The sequence below is a fragment of the Anopheles moucheti genome, chromosome 3, assembly GCF_943734755.1.
Source record: "Anopheles moucheti chromosome 3, idAnoMoucSN_F20_07, whole genome shotgun sequence".
NCBI lineage: Eukaryota > Metazoa > Arthropoda > Insecta > Diptera > Culicidae > Anopheles > Anopheles moucheti.
Genome location: NC_069141.1, coordinates 88,742,863 through 88,757,591, shown reverse-complemented (window position 1 = coordinate 88,757,591; position 14,729 = coordinate 88,742,863). Strand labels below are relative to the sequence as shown.

Sequence of the window (14,729 nt, the reverse complement as noted above, 5' to 3'; positions counted from 1 at the left end):
TTCCACTGCACGGAAAACTCGCGCCCGCCCTTTCTACTCTCCACTCGCTAATGCTCGGATCCATTTGGTTCTGCTTCTTCGCGTCGGTCTTTTGGTGCTTCGTGCGCTTTTGGTTGTTCGTGTCCCATTTTTCGGTGCCGGTGTGGTTTAGCCGTTCTGGTGCTACTGCTGCTGCTACTGCCACCAGCCATTGTAGCGCGCGGAAAGTTCTCGGCGCTTGGCAGCGATTGTGGCGCGGTAGTGGATCATAAATTTTATTGCTTTCGTCTGCTTCTTGTCATTATTCCACTTTCACTGCTTTGGCACGGTCTGAGTGCTCTTTGTGCCCTGGCGCTGCAGTGCCCCGGCGGTTGTTGGTTAACACTTGTCGCTTGGATGCTTTTTTTCTCTCCCTTCTTCGAGGTTGGCACAGTACGATCTCGAATATCCTGCCACCTTCTCTCTGTCTCAGTCACGCTCCATATTTTCCATTTTCTGCGATGAGTTTCATATTCACTGGATTTTATTATAATTTTTCATTTACTCTTTCTCGATCACGATCCGGCCCATAATGCAGGACGTCGCGTTCGGCAACTCCTTCCGAGACGTTGCCCATTCGTTATCTCAATACCAAAACGTTCGAAGCGGTTCGATAGAAGATAATCTACCTATTTTGCATACGCTCACCACCACCACCACCACGTCTGATTCCTTTCCGTCCTTTGCTAATAATTTGCATAATATCCCAAATGCGTCGAGTTTCCCTTTCGCATTTTCCCTGTGTGAGCATCTCGCATTTAGGGAACTATTCAAATTTTCCCACTCTGTCCGGTACGTAACGCGTCACTCTATCGCGGTGGAATGCGCCCATCCAAGCGTCACAAATTTTGACGCACAAGAAGGGGCACAAAAAAAAATGGAATGCTCAGTTTATCTCAAGGTGGCAATTTTTTTAACCTCACTTTTCACACCTCAACCTGGGGGTTAACCATATTGCTCCCCATAGGGGATGTACAATCTGCTCCCATGCACATATACCCACAATGCTTTCCGGTGCAGTGTCCTGTCTGAGGATGACAGCAAAACATGACAATGTGACACTCTATCCCAACTCCAGCTCCAGTGCAGCCCTCTCTCTATCATGGAAAGGAAATGATAGACGGAAAAGCAAAAACACACACACAATCGTAACAACAAGAAAAAAAAACAGCTAAAAACTAGAAATAAAACTATGAACCAGACAATGATTGCATGACAATTTTCAATTTTACCATTCTCCATTCTCTTTTCCCCACCCGGGATTCCGGGATTTCCCGGGTGGAAATTCCCTTCTGCCGGTGACTAGACTTTCACTATCTCAGTTTTATCGACCTCGATCTTCACTGCGCCACTGCGAGCGCTGTCATCGGGAGTTATCCTTCTGGCTTCTCATTTAACGTTAGGAGTTTCATTTTGTGGATGAAATTGGAGCTTTTTTATTCCATTTCGAACAGTTTGCTTTTTCTTCCAGCTCAGCACGCAGGGATGTCTTAACCGTGGGGGCTATGCGCTTCGGGTAGTTTTTCCGCTATTTTATGGGCAGCAGTTTTTTCGCTTGTCTACCGCTGTTCTACCGTATAGATGTAATTTTATGCAACTTTTCTCGCTTTTCCCAGACGGTAATATATTGTGCTGCAAACATGGTAGCAACTCAGTGCACTTTATAGCCGAGCGCGAAAATTAGTCTTGTATCGCGTGGATTTATTAATCGAATTTCGTCCACATTTCCCAAAGCTCACGATCAGCCCGTCACTCATGAGGCGTGTTTCCGACTGACGTTGGCTGACATCATCTACCTACAAGCAGCAACATTCCCCGTTCCCCGTTGTGCTAAGTAAATAAACAAACAGCAAAACCAGTGCTAAGAACACACCATCCAATTACGGCGGACTGTGGCGCATTTGGCTTTTATCACTCCCATCGTCCCCTTTTTGGAAGGGAGTAGAGGTGCATTTGGTTTTTGCAACCCCTCCCCCGTTTGCTGGGTGAGTTCAGAGCCCAGCTTCAACCTGTGACCACCTAACTAGGACAAAACTATCTAAAAACTTGTGCCACCGCAGACCAGCGAAGGTAAAAGGACACGCGTGACCTTTATCGGACGTCAGACGCTGCTGTGGATGGTGGCGTCCGGTGGTGCACCGCCGGTTGCGAATCGTGGATTCATGTTGTTGTTTTTCTCTCCCCAGCTTCACAACACACAGTGTGAAGATATCGATAGCCTAACGGACACGCGTGGTATTTGGAACGCACCTTCAGAACAGATCTCACACGACAACATCAGTTCCCGCTCGGATCTACTCGCGGTACGGAAGGCCCGGACCGATTGGCTCACCACCATGTTCTAGAACAACGCCGTTCGAGTCCCTTCGCACGCAACCGATGCGTACGATTCGATCGACTTTGGGCGGGTGGGCCGATCTGCATACTTCTGCAAAGCAAGCACAAGTAAGTTCCTCCAAGAAAGAGGGTCTCCACCTTTCAGGTGGGCACAACTTTAGATTTTATGCACAACTTCTACAAATCAATCGGAAAAACAAACATGACTACTTGACAGGCCTGGGGAGACGGTGTCCAAATTCCAAACCAACCTCTGGCGGTGGGGAAGAAATAAATTATTGGAGCAGTCGAAACGAACGCGAAATACGAGGAATTCCTGCAGTGTTTCAAGGCTTTAGGAGTTTCCTTCCAGTTAGTTACAATCCAATACAAGCTTTCGTTTCGTTTTATATTATGAAACAAGTTGTCAGAAGTAATACCTATAATTACTTCTTCATACTGGATTCAGAAATAAGCGTTATATGATAAAAAAAAAAACATTCAAAAAAGCCTTCAAATATCGTATAAGTACATAATTTCTAAAAATTAAGCTTTTGTTGTTAGCTTATTGAAAGAAGTTTTGAACTAAAATGATTTTTTTAATGCGGCCAGCAGTGGTTTTTTGTTATTTTGAATAGAAAATCAATCAAAAGAATAATTTATAATATGCAAAAATATGACAGATACAATAAAATAAAGTTGTGCAACAACTAATAAATAACATCACACACAAACGCAACACTTCATTAGACTAATCGCGCTCATTCAAGCTCAAAATCAGCAACGTCACGCCGTCGCGTGTGTCTCCTGCACGCCTTAACAAAGAGCGGGATATCGTTGACTCGATTAATATCATCGTTACCGATCGCTCGGCTAATCGATCGACCGGATCCGAACCCAGGCGGTAGACCGTGAACCGTGATTTGTGCCTTAATAACGCGCACACCACATTCCCATTTCGGGCAAAGCTCGCACGGTGCGTGGTGTGCGTATCGGCGTTGTTGGCCGCATAGGGTCACTTATTAATTAATCGGAAATGACTCCTACCCTGTCTGTTCCTTCGCCATCCACCCTTATTGCACCGTGTCCGAGAGTGTGTGTCAACCTGTCCGTCGTCCTGTCGGCCCGGTTTTTGTTTTGCTAAATCGAGAAGGATCAGGTTTTTCGGTATCAGTCCACCCCGAAGAAAGTCACCTTCGCGTTGCGTTGATCGATTGTTCGACGGGAGTTGAACGGGAAGGAAGGGGTATGGAGGTGGATCGTGTGTGGAATCGGACGGGTGGAGAAGCGAAAAATAAAAATATCCGCTCAGCCGGTTAGCCATGACCCAGTGGAGACCCGTGTTGGGGTTGCTGTGGGGCCTGATCCGTTGTTGTTTGTTGTTGACTGTGACAGGCGAAAAAAAAGATTGCACGAAGTCTCACACACGAACAGGCAGCGAACTTCCGAAAGCACCCAATGTTGGTGCTCAGGTATTATCGGAGATTTTGCAGCTAAACGGGTGCGCACTGGAGGGGGTGTGAACAGTGCGTGGAGGCACCGTCGCATTATGCATTTCCTTTGCAATATAACTAGATAGGCTTTGTGAGTGTCACAGGTATATTCGAGGGGGATTTTTATGCCTTTGATAGAAATGACACAAGAGATCCACGACATGCCCGCTTTGATAGTGGCGTGAATGGTGAGTTGAATGGTTTATGACAAATTGGTCCCACCCAATTCGGGATAACGGCTTCCAGTCTGACTCCAAGGATCAAAACACTGTACTGAGCCATTCTAACAGAAAGTCATACAGTTCGTCCATACCTTCAACTTCACACAGTACTATATGATTACCGCTAACAAACGGTGTTCTACAAGGCCACCGCTGACACAGCTTCGGAAACAATATTGTAAATGTCACAACCGCAAGATCCTATACGATCCAAACCCGTACGGAAAGGGCGCCATCGGACGACAGACAGAACACGGGGGAAGAAATATACCTGACACATCAATGGGCCAACCTGCCCAGAAGGAGATACATAAAATGGTGACCCCAATTATTGCAAATATTTTTCACCTCCTAGGTGGATGTCTTCGAGAGTTGACGATTGCGACAGCCCGGAGGGAGACACAAAAACTACACCCTTCAGGTGGTCATCTTAGACAGCGGAGCCCAAGATGCCTGCACCTACGCTTCACGCCAGAAACTCATCTTCATTCGGAATGTCGAATCGATCGACACCACACCGTGTCGAGTGGTTTGTGGGGGAAGACCGCAACCTTTTTGGAGCTGTGTACCGCAAGAGGTCAGGCAGTGATGTCAGATCTTCTGATGCGATTCGATCGTCTCACAGTGGGTCGGATTTCGCCTTTACACGAATCAATGCCTTTAAGTACAAAAAGCCGAAGAATTTCATACGTTATACATAACGAATCTGAACACTTTATGGCCGTTCGGTAATTGCCGCTAGATGGCGCTTTTAATCCACACAAAGCACAGGCACTATTTACTATTTCTGCTGGTATGAAGTAATCGCATGGATAAAGGGTTTGAGTGGGACAATTTGACTGTGCGAATTAATAGAATCGTTCGATACCCTTCATCTAGCGATCAAGCAAGCTTTTGTGGGGGCTTCAAGCAAACTCTTTAATTTAAAAATAGAAATTTCGAAACGGTTTCTGGACTTCTCAAATCGCCTCAAGCCATTTCGCTTAGAAAAAAAAGTGCTCTGTGTGGAGGTGAACAGACCGATTGGATAGGTCTTTGCCCGTTAAACAAACCATACACACATTCTCTTTCACACCCACAATTATGCAACAGGCCAAAGGGTAAACTGTTTCCACCAGATGACAACCACAAGAAACCTCTCCAATGATCCTTTATACTTTCAATACAATTCGAATCGTTCCAGCGGGATGAATCCTACAGCAGTTGTCAAAACTACACATTTTATGCCCAATTTTCGTCGAACAATCAATCACGGCTTGGATCACGTTACATCGAACTCATCGCGAACCACCATTTGTCAAGCGAGGCGTGAAAAAACATTCAAGCAACACCAACATCCCGTAAAAGGACACTGAAAAATTGCAACCCAAACAAAGCGTGCCAATGGGAGATGTGGTGGATTAGCGGGATTGTGTGAGACCGAAGACAAGAAGAAAAACAGACACTAAACATCCACACGATCGGTATGCGTTTAAATGTCATGGTTAATTTTTCACTCCCCTTCTGCTGAACATGTGCGGCCGGTTGTTTTCGCTTACGTGATGGGCAAAACGGCACATTATCGAAACACTTTAGCACGAAACGGAAGCCAATCGCGTGCAATGATAAAGTGAAATATCAACAGAAACGATCGGCAAAGTAAAGCATGAAACATGAAGAAGAATCCAATCGAACCCGGAGCCCAACATGTCGTCCGTGTGTGACATAAACGAGCAAATGGACAGGAAGCTGCGATTTCGAGAAAGAAATGTGCCTTAAAAGAGAGGGAAAGTGGATTGTTTTCGGGGTTTTCGGGGTTTTCATTTTCATTCCGTTCGGGGCACGCAGGCTTTTGTGCTGTGCCTGTGACGGCGGGTTTTTGTGACACACATTTTCTCTTGGTGGAAGTTTGTGTTTTTTCTTCTTCTCCCGCTACAGGACAAGTAAAAGTAACGGACAGAAGAGAAAAAAAAGATCGATTATGTCCAACGAAGAGTAATAACTGCTTCCTTTTGGGCTATTATGGCCCACTTTTTTGGACCAATTCTGTACCGAGCCGGCGTTCGAAAAGCAAAATCGCGGAAAGGAAGTACAAGAGACGTAATGTATGGAAGGAGTTACATAAGCGTGGCCTTTGCATGATTCACTCTGGAATTGGTGATCGGATGAGCTGTAGAAGGGGTTCCGATTGTTTGGTGATGTTTGATTTCAATGATTATGCACACGGGAAGCAGAGCATTTGTTTTTTAACGGGTCGGATCGAAATTACTCGAGAAATTTGGGAAAGGTTGAGGATTTGGGAGCAAATATGGACAGGAATATGTTTGTGTTGCATGAAGTAATATTAGGGTTCCTTATCGGTGCTTGTTCATTCATCTCTTTTCAAATGAGGCACATTTTCTGGACATCAGGAATTCTGGAGTTATTTTTCTCTAGATCAAACGTGTTACCATCAGGGTTGTACAAACACGCTAAAACGCGGATTTGTTCTTTACTACCAATATGAGGAATTTCGATGCGATTAAATAAAGAACATCTAAGTGTTCTATTAATTGCGATAAAACAGCTGAATATTGTCTTGCTTCTGACCCGTTATCTCAATCGGTTCCTTGACAAGGTACAATGACCTTCGCTTTGAGCGCAAAAATGTGTCGCAAAATAATTTACCTATCTTTGCCGAGCCTGGGAATTCAACTGACCGGGAATCAGATTACGAATTGGACGATGAGCAATATGCTGCATGCGTTTGACAATGAGGTGGAGTGTTGGTTTTGTTTTTACCTGATTCGCTGTAATCGGAACCAAGGTTGGAAAATGCAATTGTTTGCCACGTGAACGGCATATTCAAAATACTGTTGATGTATTTTAAAAAATATACGTGAAGGGACAAAGGTTCTGAAAGTTCACAATAGTTTCGAATGATAATCTCATCTTGTCTTTACTCTCATCTTTATACTTAATATAAGAAAATGGTTGTTTAAAAAGGCTCGTAAGCTCATAAAATTAAATTGCTCTAATTTTCAACATTTACGCATTAGTTTGATCAACTTTGGTTTGGATTTTCACCCATTATGCGCTACAACCCAACCGACAGATCGGATTGCGGAAACTTGAACAAACATTGCAACGCACAGCAAAACCTTCATGGTCCCGAACTCCACCATGCTTTCTTTTAACGGACGCAATTGCAAATTTGCCGACCATCGCTACACCAGCGAGGCCACTGCACTTGACCGTCAAAAAGAACCCTCACGCATCCCCTACTCCCAGTATCATCCACACCCTGGATCAAACCCCCTGAGGTGCTCAAAAACAAGGGAAATAAAATCAATTACTAATTGCATTCTAGCATGAGTTAAATGGTTCACCCGCTAAAATGCACATTCTTCACAATACAATAGCCTCCCGGTGGAAAGGATGAAGTTCTTTTCCTTCACTGTCCCCATTGGGTAGGCTTCATATTTCAGTCCATTCCGATCACTAAACGGGTCGTGCTTCCGTTTCGGGCTGCTATTGTGGGTTACCATTTGCGTTACCGTTTTTGCTGTCGGGCGGAAGGAAAATGCTGTGATGGCAGATTTTGTATTTTCGGTTTTGCAAGTCAAACACGATGCACAGTTCGTTTATGTTGACTGTGTCGCCAAAAGCGAGAAACAAGAGATGGATGTGAATTAATGGAAAGATTAACGGTTTAACCGATAGAGGCTTAAGTTATATGTTAGGGCCAATCATTATATCAGCTTGGCTATGCAGCAATACAATGTAAGATGGTAGTAAAAGAAATCATAACAAAATTATTGGTCCGGGATTGGTTTGTAAAATTGCTCATTGCGTAACCACAAATTCATAACAACTCAATTGCAATGAAATTGTTTGACTGTTGCTTGATTTACAATAAAATAGAATAAAAATGATTACAAATATAGCAAACCAAGGCAAGTAACATAAAGAACCCGAGGAAAGAATTCTCTATTGTTTCCTGAAGAGCAACGGACAAAATTCAAATCGTCAATCGCTATAACACCGTGAGCTCTCCATAGATGGCGCTAGTATGCACATCACATGTTGGATGTATTTTTGTGCATGATTTGATTACCACTCATTGTTTTAAGAAAAAATGTCCTGCAGTTGAGGATTACGTTTAAAACTTAATAGATTTATAAACTAATAACGATATATTATTTCGTTACGTGTCATGAGAACGATGGATAACTTTAACCAATGTGTAATGAAACGATACCTACTTTAGTGTGAAATTATCATGATGCAAGCAAAACTGTGCAGATACCAATGAGATTAAAGCCTAGAATGTAACTCCATGTACGCTTCAAAGGTTAATTTTGAATATGAAACATGGTATCTACCCTTATTGCCATATTGTACAAGAATCGAACATTTCTTTCCTAAGCTTTCGGTATTCACCAAAACAGCCATCCCTTACCTTTTATGACGATATCGGGAGGTTTGTTTGCTCTTCCGCCGTGACTGCTACTGCTACCGTTGCTACTGCTGCTATTATGGTGATTGTTGCCATTGTTGCTGCTGCTGGACGCTATACCGAGCGCATCGAGATTGGTAACACCATTCTGTGTCGAGTGTGCATGATGGAGATGCTGCTGTTGCTGTTGATGGTGGTTCTGCAGCAACTTTTCGGCGAGCAGTGAATTGTTAAAACGATTTTGCTGCAGCAATCCTTGTGCTTGAGCAAGTAGTAGCTGCTCTTGGAGCTGCTGTGTCGTTAGCGTACCGGACCCGACGAGCTGATCGTTACCGCCCGAACAAAGCCTTTGCAAGCCACCGTCGAGTTCGTTTGGCTCAGTGACGGACAGGGCGCTTAACTGGGCGGCGGCTGCTGCCGACGTTAGGAACTGACTACAATTCTGCAGGAAGATCTGTCCATTTGCTTCCTCATCCAGCTGTAGATCGTTATTATTCTCCTCCTAAAAAGAATGAAGCATTGTTAGATTGACGACCCAAACGCTCGCTAGCAGCCGATACTACTTACGACTTTTATCTCGGTGGCAGGAAAATCTTGGAAAAACTGTTCCAACTCGAACGTGTTTTCCGTCAACTGTCGTAGCAGCTCGTCCGAATCATTGTCCAGCTGATCCTCTAACGTGTTCAACTCGCTCGCCAGTTCGGCTGTTTGGCTTGCCGTAGCTTGGTTGCTCTCCTGCAGCGAAAAGGAATAAGTAAACCTCATTGGTACCACTATTTTCTAGCTGGACATTTCCTTCAACCAAACAGATAAAACATACCGTTTGCAAGCATGCTTGCAGATCCACCATCCGTCCATCGTTGTCCGGGGACCACAGCAACTCATCGTCGATAAATGGCATCGCCACGATGGCAGAGCCACCCCGTAAACTCGCCAACGCCAGCTTTTATTTTCTTTTCGTTTAAATTCTACCTAGTACGATACTATAGCTGTACATTTGCAACGAATGCACTAAAATTCTCTAAAAATAAACTTCAATGATTTGAAGGTAAAATAATTGATTCGCTTTCTCACCACGCACTACACAATTCACCACACATTTAGCCAAGACGCAAACACACGCGCGCGCTCACCTCGCTGAGCTTCCATATAATTGCGCCTAGGTGGCGCTACACCGATCTAACTTCACCACGATTTGCTATTTACACATTCACCACAGCACCGTTTCAAATATTGCTTTATTCACCACTCTCACTATAACGGTCGTTTCTATTTTATCGCTAAATTTCAACTTTCTACACACGTTAATCACGTCAGCTTTGTTTCGCCGAATTAGTATCATTTATCACAGATATCGTTGCGTTTGAAGGTTAGGTGAACGGAGTGTAACTTTTTTCACCGTTTCTTAAAAGTTCCTGCGGCCGTAAATTGTATTGCAGGTTATATTGCTTGTTGTGCTTTGCTAGTTTGAAGGCATATGGTATTGCTTCGGTGGAAATATTTCGGTAATGTTTTCCAACGACTGCTGTCTCCGTTGTTCGAGGTGGTGAGCTTGAGTAGCAGATGTCGGATTGGCGGGATAAGTAGTTGGCAAGATTTGGCTCGTTTCGAAACTTCAGTATCATTTTCTGGGCTCGTTCAAAAGGCGGTAAATTCAGGTGAGGGTCAGTGTACGATCATCACAGTGTGTTGTTTCTCCAGTTCAACATTCTGAAACGATAGAAAACGAAACATGTTACATTTTTATCATGTATTACATATTATAAATATTGCTCTCGTTTGTAACAATCAAAATGAAAATGAAATTTATTTGCGTCCTGTTATTCCCATGATATGAATAGGAACGTCGATCATAGCATTCAAGTAAAATTATGTAACACGATACCATCTTCAACAGGTGACTTGACTTCAAGGGCTGAAAGCAACTATTCGGGTGCCGAAAGCATTACATACGAGCTTCTCGTTGAAATTCAATCCTTTCGTCTAGTCATGGTATTACCGTGTGACGAAAATTACGTAAAAGCATAAGCCAGTTAGGGCCATCTCATTAACTAAAACCGAAGGAACTGTACGTACGCAGTGACAACAAGAAGATATAATTAATGACGCAGAATAACAAATTCGTAATGTTAAGCTACAATTCAATTAGTTGGTAATGATACTAAATAAGGGTTGGAAAACCATCTTTCCTACAAGTAATAACTTTCATTGCACACATGCAGTAACGCTTGATTTAAATACGTATCCGTTCGAATTTAACTTCGAAAACTGACATCCATTTCGAAACCTCGTTCGAATGTTTTGTTTTCAACGTCTAACATATTTTTTATTCCCAATTATTCCCAATAGTAATAAATTATACTATCAGGAAAACTAATGACTAACATGTCGCTGGTGGTATGAAAATATTTCGATAACAAATACTTGCCCTTGCACCACCCATCAAGATGAAAATAATGAAACCATTTTGATGTTCGAATAGTTGCGCACCCCTGATGTAAACAAGCTTTTGACAGTAGTCAGTACCGCACGAAATCATTCGCATCTGCAAGTTGTTAAATTTGTTCTCCCAAAGCCGTTAATGAATCGCAGTTAAAACCATGGCTAGTAGTGATTCTGAAAGTGAAACAACCGATTCAGACAGCTCCTCAGAGTTGGACGTCGGCAGCAAGCGATTTAATCCGCTAAAAGCGCTATATTCTGGCAATATGAAAGTGCCTGTTGCAACTGCCCGGCTACACGATAACGTTAGCGTACTGGAATCAAAGCAAACCATATTGGGCGGCTTCGCGGAACCGTTTGATGAAAATCGGCTTAAGCAAATACGTTCTGCCACCAGTTTGAGTAAATCAAAAGCGGAACCAACAAACCTGTTACCGCAAAGAAGATTTCTTCCAGAGCAAGGCAAGTAAAGAGTTTGTGATGGCACCATGCTATGACGCACTGATGTTTTGATCACTTTTCTCGATTTGATAGGTCCAGTAAAGTATGTGAAATCGGCACGACATACCAAAAACATCTTTCTCCGGATGGAAAAAGGTTTCCAAGGACCATTGGCGTTAATGTTAACTTGGATGAACGAACGGAGACGCGTCCGTGTGTACGTTCGCAAACAGAAAGGGATTCGGGGCCATATTACGGGTGTGATTGAACTGTTTGACAAACACTGGAACATGGCCATTAGCGATGTGTGTGAAACGTGGACCAGACGCAAATATCGTTACAGCCAGAACAACCAGCATCCGGACAGTTTGCCATCCCCAGCTGACTGCAGCGAGCGATTGAGGCGGCTCGGAATTGTTCTCCCCAAAACAAAGGTACGCTCGGAAGGTAAAAAGAATGTGATAATAACCCGCAGGCTACCACAACTGCTCATACAGGGAATGCAGGTAGTGCTGGTTACACCCGAATCGTGCGATCCACAACCGAGTTCCTCGAAGGATGTGAAATAAATAGCCATATCCTTATGAAATAATTAATGTTCATCGTAGCTAGTAATAGACATAGGAATAATACGTCCGATTATATCAAAACCACATCTATATGACTGAGAGCTTACTTATTCGGTACTACAACTACTTCGCAGTCGTGGTCATGTACTCGAATCCTCCAAATGGACGATCACATTGGTGACTGAATCCATCATCCCAGTCTCTCTGGTGGTCGTTTCATTTCAGTTGGGAAAGTTTGGAAGTACCACGTCTCGTTTGGATGTGGATGGGTTCTGCGATCTGCCACATCCAAATCCTGTCTATTATTTTCCTATTATGTCTTTTATGAATGGGTCAACTCGCTTTTGAAGTATTAGAAAGAATATCTTACAGGCAAATTTCATCACCGCAATTTCCCTTGTAGTAGCTGCACTCTAGCTTATCTATTTAGGAGAGGTATTTAGCACCACATAGAAAGGTAATTTTGTCTTCCGAATTGCATTCTTCTGGGCTAGACTGTATCAACGATATCAACAAAACTGTGTAGCGTGGTTAACCAATTATTTTTTAATGATCTTTTCAATAATTTTACTAATTAGTGCAAAGAAAATTTCCTTCAGAAAACCATTTCCTCGTTCAAAGTTTTCCATCCGACCAGCCAGTTTCCCTGTTCATTGACTTCTAACCGAAAGTTCGCCACAGGGCAAAGCGGAAAGTCTATTGCCCTCGCCTGTTTTACGTCAAGCATGGCATTATCCGGCAAGGGGAACCACCATTTTGCCACCTTCCCATACCGTCCCGCGCGAAACCATTTTCTGCACATAAACACCTACGTGCTTCTAGCGCCATTCAATTGCATCCGACAGTACGTACGAATCGTGTACGTACGGTTGGATAGTACAAAACGGCGATAAAACCATGATAGGAGATGGCGAAGCAGAGAAAGTTGAAATCATTTCACTTTTCAATACACACACACACAGTCAACAGTGCGGCGAAGAAACTGGCCAACATCGTTTCCTTCTCCTTGCACGTCATTCGCAATGAAGGCGGGATGTGAGAGGCGCAGCAAACAGGGGGGCTTTTGATAGAAGTTGCGCATATGTTGCATATTCTGCGTCTTTCCGGCTACCGGTTTGCACTTGCGTACGAGCATCCCAAGCTGCCCACCGATGTGCGCGATTACATCTCCCGCAGAGATCGCTGGCCTCTGCTACGATGGTAGGGTGATAACAGCCAGCAGTGCTGTCTTTAGCTTCCGTGCGGCCTATGGTGGCGTCATTACGGCCACAATCAGTCACAATTCAACTAACCTTTTTTTGTTTTCTCCACCGCTGGGGTTGATGATGAATAGGAGATTTTCTCCGCAGCAGTCGCGTATGAAAAGGTCACAAGATTGACCATGATGGATGCTGCATGGCTATATCAGTCGCTACGCTGGATGGATCTATTGACAACATGAGCACTATTATTACGGCGTCATCAATATTCGCACCAGCGTTTTCCGCTGCTACCGGGGGTGGCTTTCAATGGTAAATGGCGCACAAAAGCGTCCGGAGCGTTCATTGGCCTTCTTGCGCGTTATGTTGCAGCATAAGGGCAAGTTCCCGAACCGTGTAATGCGATTGCTTGTTTAGCAAAGTACCGTTAGCGAACCCGCCCGCTCGCACCCCAACCCAACAACCGATGGAAGCATTAGGGAGCGGAAAAATACATAGTTCCACACACACACACACGGACCCCACATGATCGGGCGCTCGGTCACAGCGACTGCAGCGCAAAGCAGGTGCAAACGTGCGATGCATCGTTGCGTGTGCGGTGCGCATCATTTGCGCGCCAATCGTGTTACTAAATGGCCACGAACCAACGGGTGGTAGAGGAAATGCATCCCCCCCATCCCCACACACAATTCCTCCCACCCACCCCACACCGTTCCCGTGGTGTGCGTCACAAGAAAAAAGGTCATTTTTCTTTCGCTTTCGCCTCGGTTTTTGTTTTGATCGTGATCTTCTGGCTGAGTTTGCTTTTGCTTTCTCAATGAACCGACCAAGTGCAACAAACTGTCCGTGCTTTCAACGTCATCGGAAGTCGGAAGTGGGTGTGTGTGTGTGTTGGAGTGAAAACACAACATAAGAGCGCGTGAAGAAATGATAAAAGCATGCAGAAGAAAGAAGCAAAAAAACATGAAACGTAACGCAGAATTGCTTCGCACAAGATAAGCGAGCAAAGAGATTCGCATCTTGTAAGGCAACCGAAAGAGCACAGGCATTAGAAAGGCCTATCCAAATTGCAGCTTGATTGTCGACAATTTCCTCCACTGTGAGCCCTGTGCCTTGGGGGGGAAAGTGCAGCCAAAAAGGGCAATGGACTTGGTGCGCCGATACCGCGCAGATCGGTTGCATCAGTGGAGTGAATGGGGGGGAGGGGGGGATAATGCAATTTTTAAATGATTCCAGCGACGGTAGATGGACGCCTGATCGCATTTTGCCATGGTGCACTTTTACCATTTCATAATTATCAATAGACTTCAATCAAGCGGGAAACCCTTCAACAACATTGTGCAGCAACACGCTCGAACGCATGAAAACACGATTACTTTCACTACTTGTTCGCTTGACATTGTGCACGGGAAGAACGGGCCGCTCCTACAATCTTGCCAAGCGTCACCGTTGGAGGGATAAATTGAAATAAATTAAATAATTACAAATAGTGCCGGGAAAGGCGCACCGTTTGTCGTGCATCTTTCCAGCGCCGCGCAGTACCCGGGAATTCCCGACCCGATGTGGTCGTTGATGTAATGCGCCACAAAATGATTAACATTCTTGCCACGCAT

At 44.3% G+C, this 14,729-nt stretch overlaps 1 protein-coding gene across 1 annotated transcript in view; it reads left to right on the top strand.

Annotated features, from left to right (window-relative positions):
- The first annotated feature begins 11,002 nt into the window (after positions 1-11,002).
- The window catches only part of LOC128303107 (U7 snRNA-associated Sm-like protein LSm11), a 51,077-nt gene continuing 47,350 nt past the window's right edge, over positions 11,003-14,729 (top strand). The window contains exons 1-2 of the mRNA XM_053039962.1: positions 11,003-11,369; positions 11,442-11,782. Coding sequence (XP_052895922.1) covers positions 11,066-11,369; positions 11,442-11,782 — 645 coding nt within the window. The 5' untranslated portion in view covers positions 11,003-11,065. The remainder of the gene's footprint in view (positions 11,370-11,441; positions 11,783-14,729) is intronic.